The sequence below is a fragment of the Gambusia affinis genome, linkage group LG01 (genome assembly GCF_019740435.1).
Source record: "Gambusia affinis linkage group LG01, SWU_Gaff_1.0, whole genome shotgun sequence".
NCBI lineage: Eukaryota > Metazoa > Chordata > Actinopteri > Cyprinodontiformes > Poeciliidae > Gambusia > Gambusia affinis.
In genome coordinates this window covers 38543364-38563693 of record NC_057868.1, presented here as the reverse complement: position 1 = coordinate 38563693, position 20330 = coordinate 38543364, and the positions used below count along the sequence as shown (strand labels likewise).

Below are 20330 nucleotides of genomic sequence, written 5' to 3'. Positions count from 1 at the left end.
GGATGTTTGAAGGTTCACTGTCAACTAATTAATATTCTAAAATATTCAAAATTTAACCCTCATTTCCTAATGTTTGAATATGGAACAATTTTGTTTGCTTTTTATTTGTTATTCTATTAAAATGGTCTAAATAAGCAAAAACCATATGAATTAAAATAATTAATTGATTCCCAGAAGGAAAACAAACTGATCTGATCAGCAATAATCTACAGAAACTTTAACTCCGCAGTAAAAGTAGTAGTGCCCTCTGGTGTTCAGAGGAGGAACTGCATCCTGCAGAGAAGTTCCTGGTTTATCAGAGAAGCAGGAAGAGAAACAGAGTTAGAAACCATCAGCAGCTCAGGATGAAGGTCTGTCTCACTCTGATCTGCCTCCTCTTCCTCAGTGAGTACATTATTTTATTTATATCAGTTTCTCTGCTTCCAGTCCTTCATTCTTTCAGTTCCTCACAGTTTATCACAAAGTTTTCGACTTTGCTGAAAGATTTTAAGTCGACTGTTTCAGTAGTTTTATCTGTTGCATCCAGTTGGCTTCTGTAGTAAAACATGTCGATCAGTTTTAAATATAAATAGCTTCATTCTAAGGATATCTAAATTATGCAAAACTTGTCAAATCATTAATTTATTTACAAATTAGCCAATATTAATGTTGCACAAATGTAGTTTCTTTTCTGTATCCATGGTCAGAATATTTCAGCGCAAAACCAGAAAATTGTAGAAATGCTTAAAAATTAATTTTAAGTAAATTACAGCTCAGAGTTTGTTGCTTTGGTGAATTTAAAACAACTTTATTGCTTTGAGATTTAAAGAAACTATAAAAAGAAGCATAAGCAGAAACTACAAAGTTCTGCAATACCAGAAACTTCATGACAGACGCAGCGATAAAATCTGCAGAACAGAGCTGGACTCCACAAAGATAAAAACGAAGGAGGAACAAAGAAACCAGAAGGTTGTTTAGAAAAATAAACAGTTTGGAGATTTATTAGAAATGTTGGAATCAGAGTAAATTTTTTCTCACATCATCAGTTTAATTTTAAAAAATATTTTATTTTCAAGCTGCCTAATCTGACAGTAATTACTGACTGTTTATCTTCTCAGCAGCTCTGCAGGATGGAGACGCTGAGAGACACTATAGTGAAATGGAAGGAGAAAACATCACAGTTGGATGTGCATTTAGTTTTTCTGGAAGCCCGACGTACTTCTGCAAGGAAAACTGTGAAGGAGAAAATATTCTGATTGAAACAAAAGAAAACAAAGCTCAGAAAGGCAGATACAGCATTGAGTTTGGAAAAAAAGGTTTTACATCAAATATTTTCTATGTGACCATAAAGAAGCTGAAACGGACTGACTCAGGACGGTACCGATGTGGTTTGGGTTCAGTGATACATCGATATGATGATTTTAATCTCATTGTGACTGAAGGTGAGTTTCTCTCCTGAAAATGTTCCTTCATGTTTCTGAAAGTAAACTCTGCTCACTGACAGCTTCTTCTGATCCAAATAACCTCAAACTGGGTTTAAATCTGAGTTCAGATGTTTTAAACGGATTAAATCATCCAACTGAATGGCCTCCATTTAGTGTACAGAGAAACAATCATTTAAGGATTCTGATATATAAATCTCTACTCTTTCTAACCCCAGCATATTTATGCAGTCTTCTACATAAAACTGTCAGTTCTCGTTCTCTACGCTTCAATAACATTGTTCTTCTGCATGTTCCACGCTTTCAAACTGAAAAAGGGAAGCAGGCAATCAGCGTGTTGGCCCCCACAGCGTGTAATCAGTTCCAGTCAGAACTTAAGATGTCGGAAATGATCTCACTGGACTTATTTCGAGCAGTGCTTACAGATAGGCAACAAGATTCCATAAAACAGTGTCATTGTTTTTAAATTGTTTTTATGGTTTTATACGGGGCTGCACAGTGGAACAGTTGGTCTAACCCCAGGACCTTCTTGCTGGAAGGCAACAGCAAGAAGGTCCTGGGTTCGATTCCCGGCCCGGGGTCTTTCTGCATGGAGTTTGCATGTTCTCCCTGTGCATGGTGGGTTCTCTCCGGGTTCTCCAGGTTCCTCCCACAGTCCAAAAACATGACTGTCAGGTTAATTGGTCTCTCTAAATTCTCCCTAGGTGTGAGGGTGTGTGTGAATGGTTGTGTGTCCTGTACGTCTCTGTTGCCCCGTGACAGACTGGCGACCTGTCCAGGGTGACCCCGCCTCTCTCCCGGAACGTAGCTGGAGAGGAACCAGCAACCCTCCTCACCCCATTAGGGACAAGGGTGAACAGAAAATGGATGGATGGATGGTTTTATACTTGTGTATATTTATTACTTGTTTTATCTTGTAACCAGATTATGTATTGAAATTTTTTTTGCCCAGGTCCCTCTTGAAAATGAGATCTAGATCTCAATGGGGTTTACCTGGTTAAATAAAGGAAAATGAATGAAAATGAAAATATTCCAGCTGAGACTCACACAGACAAACATTCATTGGTATCATGAATGTTTCATTTCTCACAGCTACAACTTCATCTTCTTCCTCCTCTTCCTCTACAACCATCCAACAGACCACAACATTATCTGAACCCATTGGTAAAGTATCTGCTGAGGATTTTATGATGTTGGTTAATGACAGTTGATGTTTCATAATTTTCTTAAATTGCTGTAAATCAACAATATTGACCAAACAGTTAGAGGCCTCAACATGTCATAGTTCTGGATTACTCTAACCAGGTTTAATGTGTGTAATTATGTGGCTCAGAAACAGAAAAATAAAGGAACCAAAAATATGAATTTGTATTAAAACAGGTGAAATATTTTCACCTGTTTTAATACATGTTGAACATTCAAACTGAGACTCACACAGACAAACATCTTCATTGGTATCAATAATATGGAAAATATGTCAACTTTAAACTTGGATGTTCTGATTCTGTTTAATTTCTCACAGCTTCAAACACTTTAGTACCAAAATGGATTCTGGAAACTTTCACAGCAACATTTCTATCATCAACTTCAGTAACAACAGCAGCAACATCAACACAGAGGTTGAGTTCCTCTTCATCTACAACCATCCAACAGTTCAGAACATCACCTGAGCTCAAAGGTAAAATATTTGCTCATGTTTTTATGATGTTGGTTAATGAAAGTTAATGATTTTATTACATGTCTGTAAATCAACAACGTTGACAAAACAGAAGGCAACAATTTATTTTGTTAAAGCAACAGAATTTCAGACATCAACATCTAACTACAATAAATCTGAATTAATCTAACAGAGTTTAATGTGTGTGGTTCTGTGACCAAAAATATGAATTTGTATTAAAACAGGTGAAACAAATGTGCTGCTTTATGTGGGTCTGAGTCTGCTCATCCTGATCGTCTTGTTAGCGACGGCTCTGCTGATTTACTGCCAGAGGAAACGTTTCCATCAACAGAAAGGTGAGTTATAAAAAAATGCTGTTTCCATCTCACACTGTTACTTCCTGAAACTAAACTCATAGCCTGGTTCATTTATTTGCCCCAAATGTAATTTACCAACAGAATGTAACTTTACCTCCATTTATTACAATTTTACTAAAGTTATTTTGTCTACATGCTCATAGATTATAAAATCTGCATGAAGTCAATAAGTATAAAAGGTGATCTTGAAAAAACTTGCTTTGTTGTAAGGCGTTACATGAAGGCAAAGCTTTTTGTGCAGAGCTCTGTCCACATAAAGCTTCAGGGGAAGTTGTGCAACCTAAAGCAGACCGAAGTTACACTTATTTATAATTTCATCATTTTGACTCTGTGGTAGGAAAACATTCGTCTGCCAGGCCTCTGCAGAACTTGTTGACATGCTAAGGAGGTAATTCAACATTTTGAATGTGTTGAAGCAGAGTTGCATCAAAACGCTGCAGGAAGTTGCAGACATTAGCTCAAAGGAATGTTCTTGTGTTAGAATGGCCTAGTCAAAGTCCAGATCTAAATCAAAAAGGGAATCTCTACCAACTCTAAAAATTTTATAATGTTGTTTTAAGTCATAATTCCTCGCTTTGTTTTTCAGGTCGTCCAGCAGAAACAAATCCCACTGACGTAATGGTAAAACAGAGTAAAACCGTCTTTCTAATCCTGCAGCAGTCAGTTTGTAAAACCTGCTGCTTGATCCATTTTAAACTCTTGGTTCTTCAGATCAACACAATTTATGAGGAGATCAGAGAGGAGGACAGAGAGAACAAACCTCCTGCTGGGGAAATATCTTCAGTTTACGTCCAACCCAACAAACCAAACGTAGCTGAGAGCAACGAAATATACAGCCTGGCCAGCGAACCGCAGGGTCAAGTAAGTGGAAGGACAGTAATAATAATATTTCATTCAGTTTGAGCTAAAAATACTAAATGTAGTCTTACTATCACACAGAGTGGACGAAGTCTTTGTTTTGTTTGTTGTTTCACGGGAAAACATTTAATATTTTTTCTCAAAATCCTGCAAACCAGGAAACTTTCTCTGCAATGATTCACTAGAGGGACCCAGAAAAATCAGCCACGACACAGGAGTGAGCAGTAAACTGATATTTATTAAAAGGCAGCGTAAACCGGGCACACAGGATCGTCAGCTGCAGCACTGCGAAGGGGGGCGGAGAGGAGAGATTGGTGACCGGAGAAATAGCAACAAAGGGATCAGTTAGTGTGTGTGTGAAGGGAAACACTAACCTGGTTTGGCGATCAATTTCTGTAGTGATCGGCTGAGGAACAAAGAGGAGCGCAGATGCTGCGCTGTCCGCAGAGCTCCGGAGGAAGTGCCTGGGGAGGGAAGCGCTGATGCAGGGCAACGTGTTAACTTTGTGAGGGCAGCAGAAGAACCAAATCCAGATCCGAATCCTAGTCAGACGGGCCGAGGTCATGCACGATCGGGGCAGAGAGCAGAATCCGTGGGAGTGGGCGAGAGCGGAGTTACTACAACAGGCGTGGGTCAAAATCCAGATGGGCGATCAGTAACAGTCCGACAAGGGCGAGGGAAAAGGGGCAGGTCCGAGGAACAAAGCGTGGTAGTAACTATGAGTGTGAGGTAGAAGTGTTGGAAAACTACTTGCTGAAAGCGTTTGATAATCTGGCACCGTGGTTGTGACTGAGAGAAGTTTAATAAGGGAGACAATTAGGAAACAACACAGGTGCGAGGAATAACGGAAATGAGGGACGTGAGTTGGATTGGCTCAAACAGGAAACACAGGGTTCAATGTGAACATCACGTTCTCAGGTAGATTTAATTCACAAGATGATAATCATTTTCCCCCAGTTGCTTTAACTGACCTATAGAAAATGGGAAGCCATTAAAATGTCCTGCAATACATTGGATGGATTAGCAAGTTAAATGAAAATATTAGCAATTTTGCTTCTTTTATGTCAGAAATTTGGTTTTACTTTCTTGTGGCAGAAGCATAATATATATGATAAAGATTTAATTTTTAATTTCACCTGAAAGCATTTTAAATTATCTGTGTTTGTAATAAATATTTTTTTCATCTGGGTTTCACTTTAACTTCTTAAAGTTGTGATATTCATGCACACTTGTAGAAAACAGATCATTTTAAACTTGAAGTTTTATCTGAAAGCCCAACACAAAGTGGTACACAGTTGTGAAGTAGAAAGAAAATTATACATGACTGAAAACATTTTTAAAAAATAAAAAAACACTTGATGTGCAAAAGTATCCAGCCTTGTTGAAACTCCTTTTGCTGCAGATCTTTTTTTTTACCAGCTTTGCACATGTAGTGACTGAAATTTTTGCTAATTCCTCTTTGCAAAACAGATCAAACTCAGTCAGAAAAGATGGAAAGAGTTTATGAATAACGAATGATTAAATAGTAGATTATTCTAAATTCTGCATCTAGAAGCATTCTATTGTATAAATGTACAAACTAAAACTTTTCTCCTTGTTTTCTTCCAGGCTAAAGATGGAGAAGCAGAATATTCTGAAGTGCAGTTGTTGAACGATGACACCGCATCCAACAGCGGCCATCTTGGTGTTTCAGATAACGTCACCTACTCAGAACCACGGTTAGAGATGAGCTCTGGTAGCCATGGCAACGGTTCAAATCCTCTTTATTCCGCCATTACTTTAGAACAAGAGCTTTGCTGATATGGACTCAGCAACAGAGACGTAACCAAAATCAGTCCATATGAGGGTTATTACTCATTTATTACAGCTAGAAACGAGAGACCAGGCCTGAAATCTGGATGTAGTGATGGACTGAACCTTCAAAAACACATAAAGACAGTTACAAAGTTGGTCTTTTATAACCTGAAGAACATTCCCAGGATTAAAGGACTAAAATCCCAGCAGGATCTAAAGAAACTCATCCGTATCCATTTATTACTGCAACCGCGTCCCCACAGGTCTGCCTAAGAAATCAGTCAGATCCAGAACCGCTGCTGCTGCCGTTCAGCTCATGTGATGCTGCAGCTGCAGCTCTGCCAAACAACATGGCTCCTCAATGTTGTCAACACAAACTGATAATTAGGTAAAACACAAAACATGTCAGCTTTAAGTAGAAATGAGTTAAAATGCAAAACAATAGAGGGAAATGGAAGACAAATATTTCATAAATGTTTCCCTTTACAGTGTTTTAGCTCTGGAAGAAGAATAAAAAATAAACTAAATAAAACATTGGAGACTGAAGCATGAACAGAGAAAACACAGGAGAGAATGAAGGTCAGACAGAATAAAAGCTGATCAACCCAGAGAGAAGAAATCAGAAAAGATGACAGAAAATAAATCATCTGCTGAACTGAACATCTTCAGTTCATTCCTGAACTAAACTCTGAAACAATCAGAGTTCAAAGTACAGATAAAAAACATTTAGTCTCATGTTTTGCAAGAAAATGACCAAAAATCAAACTTACAGGAAAGTTTTCTATAAATTATAGAGGAGCTAAATTATTAAATAGGTTTTCCTATTTAAATAATGTTCCTTCATTTGAATGTTACTGAAGATATTTGAAAGCTGATCTAATCGCTGTGCTGTAACTGTTTTTATAAAATTGTTTTCATTTATTAGGTTTTTAGCAAAGCAAAAATATGTATACATGTGTTTCATATTTTACATTTTTATTTTTTATATTCAATATGTTGGTGGTTAATGAAATGTTTCTGTTTTCTGCTTTTTCTCTATTTAAAAGACTTTTGAGCAAGTTTATCTGTGTATCAAATAAAATATATATTTTATGATTCAGCAGGAATATTTTTTCAGACTTTGGTTAAACAAACTGTCACGTCTTTAATTTTTAACTAACTCCTCTGTGAAAGCCCCGCCCCCTGATAAATGACACCGAGGGGTTTGAGCTCAACTGCAGTAACACTGTTTGACCACAGAGGGCAGCACTGAGACGGGTTTAGATGTAAACAAATTTACAGGATAATGTCAAAATATGCACAGAAACGGACAAATAGAACCTTTAAGAACCGATTTAGACAACAATAAAGAAACAGAAGTTTATTTTGTGTTACATGTAATGTCCTCACAGCCTTTATATTGTTTTATATTAGCCAGTTTTAATTCCAAGTGTGTATGCATTGGTGTGTTAGATTTTATTTTGAAATGTTTGCATTTATTTGGTATTATTTATTCCAACACAACTTCACAAGTGTGAATTTAGTTATTTTTCCACTTTGTCATGCTTGATGTGACGCATTGGACACAAAAATCATTTTCTTAAGAGTGAAAACTGTAAACATGTAAAAAGAATATTTTTTATAAATCAAAACTGAAAATTTAATTTGTCCATTTCTAAAATCTACACCCGAGAATACTGAACCAACATTTTTATAAGATTTTACTTATAATGCAGAAATGCAGAAAACTCCTCCTCTGTTTTCCTCTTAAAAATGCCACCAGATGTTTTGTTGGAAAATCTGCTGGCAGGACGATCAGAGAGCATCAGCAGAACTTCACTTCCTGACCTCCAAGATGTTTTCATTAAAGGATGAAGATGCAGGAACCATCAGATCTGTCCTGATATGAGGAGTTGTTGCATTTCATCATTTCACTGCTGCTGATCTACAGTCATGAATGTGATGAATAAAATCATCGGATTGGATGTTTGAACGTTCACTGTCAACTAATTAATATTCGAACATATTCTAATTTTAACCCTCATTTCCTAATGTGTAAATATGGAACAATTTTGTTGGCTTTTTATTTGTTGTTGTTCTATTAAAATGGGCTTAATAAGCAAAAACCATATGAATTAAAATAATTAATTGATTCCCAGATGGAAAACAAACTGATCTGATGCGGAATAATCTACAGAAACTTTAACTCCGCAGTAAAAGTAGTAGTGCCCTCTGGTGTTCAGAGGAGGAACTGCATCCTGCAGAAGTTCCTGGTTTATCAGAGAAGCAGGAAGAAAAGCAGAGTTAGAAACCATCAGCAGCTCAGGATGAAGGTCTGTCTCACTCTGATCTGCCTCTTCCTCCTCAGTGAGTACATTATTTTATTTATATCAGTTTCCTTCATCTTTTCAGTTACTCAGTTTTTTAGGAAGTTTTTTAAACGTGTTGAAAAGTTTTAAACGGAACTCTGTTTAACTTTTCCTCCAGTTTCATCTGTTTCTTTCTCTTTACAAGCTGATCAAATAAACTCAGAATCTAAACGCATATTCACACATACACAGAAATGTAGTAATTTATGTATTATATATAAAATAAACTAATAAAACTTACATCCAATACAAGTCAGAGTTTGTTGTCTTGGAAAAAAGTCATCTAGTTAAAGAAAACGAGGAAACAGCTGCTTGTTTTATAATTTTTAATGTAAATGAAGACAAATAGAGCAGAAAAAACCCATCGAGTGCAGCAACACTGAAACTCTCCTTAAAGACTTAAACAGAGAAAAATGTTTGATTTTATTCTCCAAAGCTTTATTCACAAACTTCTTGTTTTTTTGCATAAACAAACTAGAACGTAAGAAGAAAAAGTAATTTAGAAAATTTAGCTGAGAATCTGGGTTAAATTAACATTTATTATAAAAGTTTAATTTATTTAATTTGTATTATATTCTACAATGACAGAAACTACTGACTGTTTTTCTCCTCAGCAGCTCTGCAGGATGGAGAAACTGTGAGAACCTTCAGAGAAAAGGAAGGAGGAAGCATCACAGTTAGATGTAAATTTGGTTACTATGGAGAGAAAAGGTTCCTCTGTAAGGAAACTTGTGAAGAAGAAAACATTCTCATTGAATCAACTGAAGAGAGAGATGAGAACGAAAGATTCAGCATCAGATATGAAAGAAGACGTCTTTATGAATCTGATTTTCTACATGTGAGCATCACTGATCTGAAACTGTCAGATTCAGGAAGGTACCGGTGTCGCTCAGATACAACGTATGGTGGAATTCGATACGATGATTTTGATCTTGTTGTGACTGAAGGTGAGTTTTCTGAGTTAAACTCAGATTTCAGGATATCTGATTTACAAAGCCATCATTGTCCAACTGCGACTCATGAAAACACAAATCAATAAAAAACCAGGAAGAATCTAAATTTAACCTCAGTGGTTTTGATTCTGTTTCATTCTCACATCCTCAGATTCTTCAAAATCAAAATCGACTCCAAGAACTTTTCTAGGATCAACTTTTCTCCCTACAGCTTCAACAACAACAAAGAGAACAATTAGAACGACAACAAAGAGAACAATTAGAACAACAACATCAACTCAGAGTTTCTCTCCATCTGAAACCATCAAACTCTCTGAGAAACCAGCTGCAGCTTCAGGTTCTTCATCTGTTCATGTTTATTAGACGTTGATTTGATGATCAGAGACTCAGACCTGTTAAAGTAGAAACTAAGAAATAAAGAACCTGTTCTTCAAAACACAGTTAGAACTTTCCAGATAATAAAACAAAAATAATTCTTAATTAATTATAACAGATACTAATTGATTCAAATTTAGTAAAACAATGAAAAATGTCTGGGAGTTTAGTATTGAATTATGTTTAATCAATGGCTGAGAGGCAGAAAGAGCAGAAATTATGAAGCAAAGGGAGGAAAAGAAGAAGCAGAAAGAATCAAGATGTTGGACAGAAAGTGTAAAATTTTTACAGAGCTCTAAGAAATCGTAGTTTACTGGACAGAACAAAACGCTGAATGGATTAAAAACAACAAAAAAACCTGAAGAATCTGATCAGTGAAGCTCATTAAACACATAATGTGTGTAATGTGAATTAAATACACAAAATCCTGTTTTTAATGAGCAGCTTATGATGGAGAAACATTAATGCACAGGGCATGTTTAAGTGGAACATGTTTGTGTCATAAACTAAATAAACTTAACTATTAACATCCCTGCAGATCCGCTGCTCTATGTGGGTCTGAGTCTGGCCGTCCTGGTCGTCTTGTTAGCGACGGCTCTGCTGATTTACTGCCAGAGGAAACGTTTCCATCAACAGAAAGGTGAGTTTTAACAAACACTACCGTTTTTCAACCAGCAAAAAAACCCCAAAAAACCTGTCATACACTGAAACTAGCTATACCTGTCGCCACATGTTGTTCATTAATTGTAATGAACTTCTGCATGTTCACTATAAAATCTTTAAAGTCAAGAAATTTAAACAGTGGACAGGAGAATACCTGCTTTGTTGTCATAAAAGCAACGATTTAATAAAAGTGTTGTTGTTTGTGCTGAGCTGCTCTCATTTGTGGTGCATATGAAGGGGAAATTGTGCAAACTTGAAGCAGATTGATGGTCAACATTTACTGTAACTTCGATATTTTGATGTGGGAAGTTGGTGTGAAAACATTACAAGCTGAGAACTGTCTTTAGAATCGGCCAGTTTGAAATGTTCTTGGACTTGTAATTGTTGGAGTGGAGAAACTGTGGAATGAACTGGTTTTAATGTTTTTGTAATTATTGTGATTTCAGTGATCAACAGCCCAGTGTTGTTTCATTTCTTCTGACAATTATACAGTTTCTGTCTATATAGCTGAACTCTGTTAACACAGAGTGTGTAAAGCTGAATTACTTTAAAATGGATAAATAAGCTTAAGAAAAAGAACTAAATGATTGATAAATCCAAAAAGTACACCAGTATGCCCAAATATCTCTCATGAAAGTAGTTGTGTAGGAATCTCTACAATATAAATGTTTTCATGACCTCATTAGCTGCTCAAAGTGGTTTTGTCTGAACAATATCCACTCATCCTTTGGCTCTGCCTCTTATAGAAATTTGAGAAACGTGCCACTACAAATTCATAGGTTTCAAAAAGGATGTTGGTTCACCGTTTGCTCCGCCTCAAGTCGTCTGCCTCTTCTTGTCACAAACTGTTCGCCTCCTCTTCACATGAACATATTGCGTAATTAGTCTGAATTTTATGGCTGTTTAAGCAGAAAATAATGCTACTCAACTCCTAAAGCATCTGAGGACTGAAGATCCAAACACCTGGTTTACTTTAAAGAAATATTTATGTTAGAATGGCCCAGTTAAAGTACAGATAGGTCAATCAATCAATCAATCAAGTTTATTTGTAAATCACATTTCAGCAGCAAGGCGGTTCAAAGTGCCTTAGATAAAAACACAAAATTATGAAGTTATAGAGAAAACACCCAATGGTCAACAGTTGAACAAACATTACATTTTGGTGATCGCCTTCACCAAAATCAATACTGTTGATCAATGTTTCATTTATTATGGTTCTAAAGCAACTCCATACAGCTGGTGTTTTATTCTTGATATAATGGAATTCAGTGTTTCAGCTGGTTTTCTTTTTTATGGAAGTTTTTTATGACCTCATTAGTCATAAAAAACTGAAACTGAATTTAATAATTACTGTTCCTATACTCTGTCCAAACAATTAGCCACATAAAAATAAGAAAATATTTCAGTCTGCAGGTGTGCAAATCTGGATCCCACAATATTGACTTTATTCGCTACCTACAGTTTTATAATGTTGCTTTAAATCAGATAATTCCTCGTTTTGTTTTTCAGGTCCTCCAGTGAAAATAGATTCTACTGACTTCACAACGGTAAGTCAAGTTAAAAACGTCTCCATCGTCTTTCTAATCCTGCAGCAGTCAGATTGTAGAACCTGCTGCTTGATCCAATTTAAACTCTTGGTTCTGCAGATCAACACAGTTTATGAGGAGATCAGAGAGGAGGACAGAGAGAACAAACCTCCTGCTGGGGAAATATCTTCAGTTTACGTTTACGTCCAACCCAACAAACCAAACGCAGCTGAGAGCAACGAAATATACAGCCTGGCCAGCGAACCGCAGGGTCAAGTAAGTGGGACTCTGGAACGACAGAAATAGTAATAATGATAATAAATTACACTCTGAGACTGGAGGTATTATATTTTCATTCAGTTTGAGCTAAAAATAAAAATTCACACATCTAGTTTTACTATTAGTCTGAGCTCCAAGTGTTTGATTTTATGTTCCATGTCTTCAGATTGTTGTAAAACATTTCAATTTCTCAGGTAGATTTAATTCATAAGATGAGGAACATTTTTAAACATCAGCTTTTTGCCTTCCCTTTAGCTATGGGAAGAAATTCCAATGTACTATGATGCATTGAATAGATTTGCAAGTGAAATGAAAAGATTTGCAAATTAGTTTCCAGTATGTCATAACAAATCGGTTTAATTTTCTTTGGAGCAAGCACAACATCATCTTTGTCAGAATTTTCTTCAGAAAAGATTTAATTTCCTCTAAGCTTTTTAAACCCTCTGTTGTGTCGGCAGTGAATATTTTTTTAATCTGGGTTGAACTTTAACTTCTTAAAGTTATGATATCCATGCAAACTTGCTTAAAAAAAGAACAATTTACCCATCATGTAAGATTTCAATTCCTGCTGCTCCTACATGATTATTCAAATCCTCTGAGAACAGTAAAGGTATTTTACTCTGCTTTGGTCAGCACATCTGAAACGTGTGTGCTCTCTGCAGTTATTAAAAGTACATTTGAATCTATTTATGTGATGGTTACATGATTGAGTGAAAATTTAAGTAAATGTATTTTCCTTCCCCATTTTGCAAAAACCTGCTGGTGAAGTTGTTAAATTTTTACATCTTTGTAGCCATTTAGAAAGTCATAAGTTGGTGTTTTTGTCAGGAATGTTTGAAATAAAATCCAGGAAGCAGAAAGAAACTGTACACAACATATCAGTAATCTTTGCATAAAATCAGCAGGATATACAGCTCAATATTTCATGTCTTGTCACAAACTAATCTTCTCTTAGTAAACTACACTTACAAATAATTTATAGTAGACCACAAATCACCAAGTACTTGAGACACACTATAAAAACTCAGACAAATGCCTGCTTTAATATTTATACCTTACCTACCAAATATACCTTAATATGCATTAATATGCACAGTACAAAACATAAGCAAATCCCAATTAATAGGATGTAATGTAGCATTGTGTGTAGGCATCTCAACTTCCATAGCTGGGTTTTAGACATAATCTGCAGATACACAATTTACTGCAAAAAAACCTTGAGTCATATTCCACAGAACAATCCACAAAAGTACAGAATTTGAGTAGAATCTGCAAATACTGAACTGTATGTACTTAAAATCATACTGACTAAACTTTTTAGTTAATAATTACGTATTTAATTATTTTATATTCTGCTTGTAGAAGCATTCCAATACATAAATGTACAAATTTTTCTCTTTGTTTCGTTCCAGGCTAAAGAGGAAGACATAGAGTATTCTTTAGTACAGCTGCCAAACGTTGCTGCCAAATCGAACGGCGGCCATCTTGCTGATTCAGATGACGTCACCTATTCAGAACCTCGGTTAGCCAAAACCTCTGGTAGCCATGGCAACGGATCACCTTCTCTGTAGTCCACCATTATTTTACAAGACTGGCTTTGCTGTGGATCTGCTGTTTGTTTGTCCTGAGAGAAAACCCAAACTCATTAGCTCCGTGATTAGCTTCAAGCTAACAGTCGCTAAAACTGTAACATTTTCTTATTGTTATGCATAGATTTGGACAATATTTATCATCATTGTTGTACATTTGTAAAATAGGCAAATAAATATTATAATAACTGTAATTTAATTGCACTCTGTAAAATGTATGCATAAAACAACGAAGCAACTTCCAGACACACATATATATATATATATATATATATATATATATATATATATATATATATATATATATATATATATATATATAAATTACTACGTTCCTGTGTATGTGTGAATATGCGTTTACATTCTGAGCTTATTTGATCAGCTTTGTCAAGAGAAAGAAACATGAAACTGGAGAAGTTTCTCTGACAGAGTTAAGTTTAAACAGTTCAAGTTATTTAAATGAATGAGGGCAGAAGTTAAAATCTGTTCTTCATGATGGAAACGCACGAAAGAGGAACTGAAACCATGCTCCTGCACCAACAGCTCAAAAAGTGGTGCAGAAATATCTTTTTAGAAAAGTACAGGAAAGAAGAATAATTTTTATTGGGTATAATTGTACATGCATGTGTGGTGATTGAAATAGGATTACTAATGTAGCCCAGTATAAAACATTATTAATGTTTGGTTTATTAGAAAAGTCTTCACGTTGACGTCAGCTCAGGGGTTTGTGTTTTATCTGATGTGAGTCCGGTAAATAGACAGGATGTGGTTTATAGAAAATGTTTTTTTTTTTTTCAACTTGTCAAGTAACATTCGCATGGTTCCGCTTTTAATCAACCAGCATTTAAAACTACTTCTTATCTCCGTGAACAATAGTTTCTCTTCTGCTTCAGAAGTACGATCTGTAATAATCGTTTCTGATCAAATCAACAAACACAAAACTAACAAATTAAGTATGACTGAAAATAATATATTAGTAAAATTTATGGCTGCAAATAATATTCCCATTATTTGTTCATGGAGACCTGATAGAGCACTGAATCTGTCAAAATGACCTAATTTCCTAAAAAACAAACACTAAAGATGCATTGTTTGACCTTTGACCTACATAATGTTGCAGTTGTTTACGTCACACATGCAAAGGTTTGTCGACATGGATGCAAATATTTCTGTAATCTCATGCATCTGTTTACATGTGAAACAAAGAACTAAAGTTTTACGAGAGAATATGAGCTTAAATTGAAGACCGTTAGTAATATTTAATAAATATGGGTGTTGTTGTTTGTGGTAGTGATTTCCTTTGTGCAGTTTGTTTTGGTGTTTGGCTGTTTTATGTTGAACATGTATAAAATAAAACCTATTTTCACTGAGGATGCATTATTGTGGTCGATATGGAAATAAATAAAATAGCATTATTCATTATAATTGCAGAGAAATTTCATTATTTGAACTTAATCACCTCCTTTTTTAAAAGAATAATCCACTAGAATGTAAAATGCTAATAATTTAGATTTATAGTTTCACTTCAACTGAAAAATGAAAAAAAAAAATGAAGCTCCTAAAAATCTACTGTCCATCAAAAAGAGTTTTGTTAATCATTGTTTTAATAACAGTACTGGGAACATTTCCCATCCTCATTTATTCCATCTATTAAACCAGAGATCAGCCCAAAATGTGGGCTCAAACCTGAACTTTAAAACACATAAAGACAGTTACAAAGTCGGCCTTCTATCACCTGGAGAACATTTACAGAAATAGAGGACTGATGTCTCAGCAAGTCCTAGAGAAACTCATCCATCTGTTTATCTTTAGCTGCATTTATTACTTCAACAGTGTCTTTACAGGTCTGTATAAAAATTAAAAAAAAACAACAACATGCTGCTGCTTGTGTTCTGACTAAAACCAGGAAGATAGAGCACATCCTTCCTCTGGCTTCCTGTGGCTCAGAGAATAGATTTTAAAATAATTTTGTTAGTTTATAAATCACTAATCGGCTGATAACCAATTATTATTAAAGATCTGCTGTTGTTGTTCCAAACCATCCAGGCCTTCTGGTCAGATTTGGTGCTGCAGCGACAAACACCATCTCTACATTAGAGTTCTGTAATTATGACTATAAACAGCAAGAAACGTGGATAAAACTCAGATTCATTGGATTCTCCATCTACACCAACAGTCTTTTTTTTTTTTTTTGTCGATGACTCCATTTTGTAATTGTTCGCTAAAAAATAAAACCCAAAACTGAAAAACAGTATTCTGCTGAGGTGATCAAATCTGAAATAAAAGTGACAATAAAAAGCAGTAAATTTAAATATTTTAATGAAAATAAATTTGACATTAAACATTTGCATTTTCCAACAGTGTATGGTCTCCATGTTTTGCAAAACAAATTAGAAAACCAAACTGTCCTGCAGAGAAAACCGCACTCATTTCCTCTGCAGGTGTTCTCACAGACTGAATAAATGTGTTTCACTGAAACTGGCAGCTGAAAATAACACTGCAACAACTTCCACTCATGTGGTATTGTTGTCGAAATAAACTGGTAATTACATAAAAACAAAAAGAACGTACGTCATCGTAAAGTAGAAATAAGTTAAAATGAAAACAGAAGACAAACACTTGATAAATATTTCCCTTTGCAGTGTTTCAGTGCTGGAAGAAGAGTCAAAAATTAACTAAATACAACAAATGAGGCTGTGGCACAACATGGGAAGGAATTAAGGTCAGCTGAGAGAATAAAAGTTGCAAAAATAAAACTTCTCTAATGTAGAGAGAACGACTGCAGCCTTTATGGCCATATTTAAAGAGATTTTTGGTTCTTTATAACAGAAAATGGTCATTTTTGTTGCCTGAAGTAAAACAAAAGGTTAAAAATAGTGTTTGCTGATCTGATTCGGCAAAATTACCCTTTAAAATTACCCTGAAGTTTTTAGGTTTTTTTTCTTATCAAATACCTTCTGTATGAAGCTCATTTATTGTCCAGTATGTGAGCAGACTGCAGATTATTCAGCACTTTTAGCTGGAGCAGGAAAGGAATCCTGACCATGTTTTTAATTTTTTATTTGCAACCCATGAAAGCACAAAGATGGATGCTAGTAAAACGTATCAGGATCAGGCTAAAAAACAAAAACAAACAGAAATCAGCATGCTGAAACTGATGGTGGAGCTGCAGAAACCTCCAGCCTAGACAAGAAAATGGAAACTTTTGGTCTGTAATGTTTGTCTAGTTTCTAGTGCAAACATCTTAGGAAACATGAAATAAGACAAAACTAACTAAAGTAGCTTTTCAGTAAGATGTAGGATCTTGTTTTAAATTAATAATTTCTTAATATTGATTAAAAAGTACTTGTTACATTGTCAGATTATTTAACTTGTAACAAGATATATTACATGAAAAATCATTTGCCAAGAACTATAAATTATTGACGTAAAACAAACTCGTATATCTTGCTGAAAAGTTACTTATTATTTTATTTTATTCCAAGTGTGCCAAGATATTTGCACAAGAAACTACACAAAAATACTTTGTGTGTTTTTGCAGTGCAGGAAGTGTCTCTCCTGCTCCAACAAACACATTTTCTTTAACACAAAACAGAAAAACACGAGTGGAAGAACATGGATGTCAGTCTAACAACGCAGAATCAGAATCGGAATCATAATCAGAATCAGAATCGGAATCAGAATCAGAGTCAGAATCAGAATCTGGTTGCACTTGGAGTAATTTTCAGCTACGTATATCAGCTCGCACATGATTCTCCTTTATCTGACGGATTATTTGCAATAAATACGTTTCTGTGACAGTTCATTCAAAACATCCAAGGTTACAATAAAGATTTTTCACATGTAGAAAAATATTACTACTTAGTGACAAAATAAAGACTGAGGTGAGGCTAAAAAGGCAAAGTGCAAAAATAACCGAGGCTCAGCAGGAAGTGCCGTGCGGCCGGACTTCCCCCAACATGGCCGCCAAAGGAAGAACGCCCAATTTAGAAGCTCAAGGAGCCGATTTAACGTTGCAGCTTGAAGGAAGAACAACTGCACACAACCTGACAGAAACCTCGGTTTGGATACAGATTCATCCCTTTATGGTACAATAAAAACAATAAATAAAGAGTTCAAGAGTGAGTTCATTATTGCTTTTCTGCTGCTGCTCAGGAACACAAATGTTGGAATTTGTTTAGTGATGATTCGCAGAATGAGGATGTTTGCAGCCACAGAGAGTTTCTTCCCTTAAATGGGACATTTAGCATAATGTTTGTTCCTGTATCACAGTCTTAAAATATCCATTTAACTCACTTAGCAACAGAAACACTACAGATGTTTCCGGACAGCGGACACAAGAGGGCAGCGTTTCTCATGCTGGAAGATGTTCAGAGAGGAATAAACGGTTTCTGATCACAGAGTCTGCCGGTACAGCAGGAGGACAGATTACAGGACAGGAAGACGACTGAATCAGCTCTGCTTTGCATGAAATCGCCACACAAAGGCACTTAAAACATCCAAACTCCACAGCTGGAGCTTCTGACTGCAGCTCAGTGTGAACAGAAAAGTGGATGACACTTTCAGACGCTACCAGAAGCACCTTCAGTCCGTGAATAAACACGATCACAGCACATGGAGGAGACGATGATCCTGAAACTTTCCAGGAAGTCTTTCTAATTATCCTCCGTTGATCTCGCTTCAGAAACAACATCTGGCAGCAGCCGATCAGATTATTTGGAGTGCAATAAAATGATTGTCACATGCTCAGTATTCATGGCGACATGTTTAAACTCTCCTGTTAACCGTTTTAAAAGCTTGAGCTCCTTAATTCTCCTCTTAGTGGTTTGGTGCAGTTTATTTTTTACGTTTGATAAAAGTTGTAATTCAGTAGATTTATGTCTGTATTTAATAAATTAACATTTGAAGTCAATTCAGCGATGTTTTCTGTATCGAATCACTGTCGGCCGATACTAAACTTCAGATATCGGTATCGGAAGTGAAAAATGTGGATCGGTGCATCACTACTAAGAAACAGAAATTATCGTGATAAAAACTCAAATCCTTCTTGGTGCAGAATCTTACAACTGTTCATTTTGTCAACATCTGTCTCACTGCCTGTGTAAGATGAATGTTGAGGAATTTAATCAACTATAAATTTTATTTTTTAATTATCATGATGAAATTTTAAGCCCATTCTTAACACAGTGACATGTTCAAGCATAAATAAACTGAAAAGATGCTCACTAAAACCACTAAATTAATCAACATTGGTCTATACTTACCTTAAGGTAATTATTGCTATTTTATATTTTTTGTTTATTGATTATTGTTAAGATGTTTCAGTGAACTCAGGTACTAGAAAAATTAAGTTAATTTTAAGTTATTTAAATTAATTTAGGGAGAAATTTGTCTTTCTTATCGCTCACAAGAGTTGCTAACATGTCAAAGAAACAGCTTTTTTCAATTTTACAACTGTGTGTAAAAAAGGATCAAACTGGGAGTTTCCTGGTAGGAACTGGATCTAAACTGACTGGTTTATACTGGAGACAGTAATTTCTCAGGCCTCAGTATTTCTGATAAATGGACCTCTGATGATTCGTTTGCTGATGTCACAGTGTGTCTTAACTTTGGTGTTCCCCTCTCAGGTTTTTATTGCGCACCACTCAGAGGACGGTGTGGAAGCCGCCTCTGAGCAAGGCATCATGAGGATCACAGTGTAGGTGGTGGAAGGTGCTGGGAGTCTCCGGGTGGAAGACGGAGCAGCAGACTGCCGCTGTGCCGCTGAGCCAAGCGCCGCTATATCTGCTGCTGCTGCATCAGCCGCCTGTAATGAGGCAACACTTTACTCTCGGGGAGGTACAGCGCCATCTCCAGGGCAACCAGGATGATGAACTCAAACGAAATCAGCTCCTTCCTGCTGATCCTGAAGCGTTCCTCCAGTTTCTGCACAGACAACAAATCTCAATTCAATGGTTCGACTTTTAAGAATCAGTTAAAGTTTAGATAGTTTTTTGTAAATTTCCATTTAATCAGCCTTTAGACTAAATAACAGCAACTGCTGACAATAAGCAGTATTGTTGCTTTTTATCTTTACATGAAAGTGTTATTGCAAATATTTTAATTTATTTACTTAACATCTGCAGCAAATGATTAGTTTAGTAACTGATTATTCTGATGATTAGTCGGATTAGATTTAAGTACTCAAGCCTCTTTTACACAACATTAGAAATACAATGAGAGGCAAAAATAAGCAAATAATTTAAATCAGATCTTAAATAAAACATTTAAAACATTAATTTAAAAAAAACAGACAAAAAATCTAATGTTTTAAATGTTTTTTAAATAAAATATTAGAAGTTTGTCTTTTTGGACCAACCATCTATTTGGAATTTTAAATTTGTTTGGAAAGAAATTCAGTCCTTTATCTTTAATAATTTTCTTTTCCATATATAATTAAACCTATAAAAAGGTAAACTCAATTTCTGTACATTTCCAGTTTCCAATTACT

At 35.6% G+C, this 20330-nt stretch overlaps 2 protein-coding genes across 2 annotated transcripts in view; one reads left to right on the top strand and one right to left on the bottom strand.

Moving 5' to 3' along the window:
- Positions 1–227: 227 nt before the first annotated feature.
- On the top strand, positions 228–14079 carry LOC122835225. Its single transcript, XM_044124093.1, has 7 exons — positions 228–384; positions 9070–9402; positions 9560–9745; positions 10322–10423; positions 11956–11993; positions 12093–12248; positions 13664–14079. The coding sequence occupies exons 1-7, from the start codon at positions 345–347 to the stop codon at positions 13820–13822; spliced, it is 1014 nt and encodes a 337-aa protein (XP_043980028.1). The 5' UTR covers positions 228–344; the 3' UTR covers positions 13823–14079.
- Positions 14080–16142: 2063 nt separating this feature from the next.
- The window catches only part of cables2b (Cdk5 and Abl enzyme substrate 2b), a 39516-nt gene continuing 35328 nt past the window's right edge, over positions 16143–20330 (bottom strand). Inside the window, exon 10 of the mRNA XM_044124036.1 lies at positions 16143–19765. Within this exon, the coding sequence (XP_043979971.1) occupies positions 19619–19765 (147 nt within the window). The 3' untranslated portion in view covers positions 16143–19618. The remainder of the gene's footprint in view (positions 19766–20330) is intronic.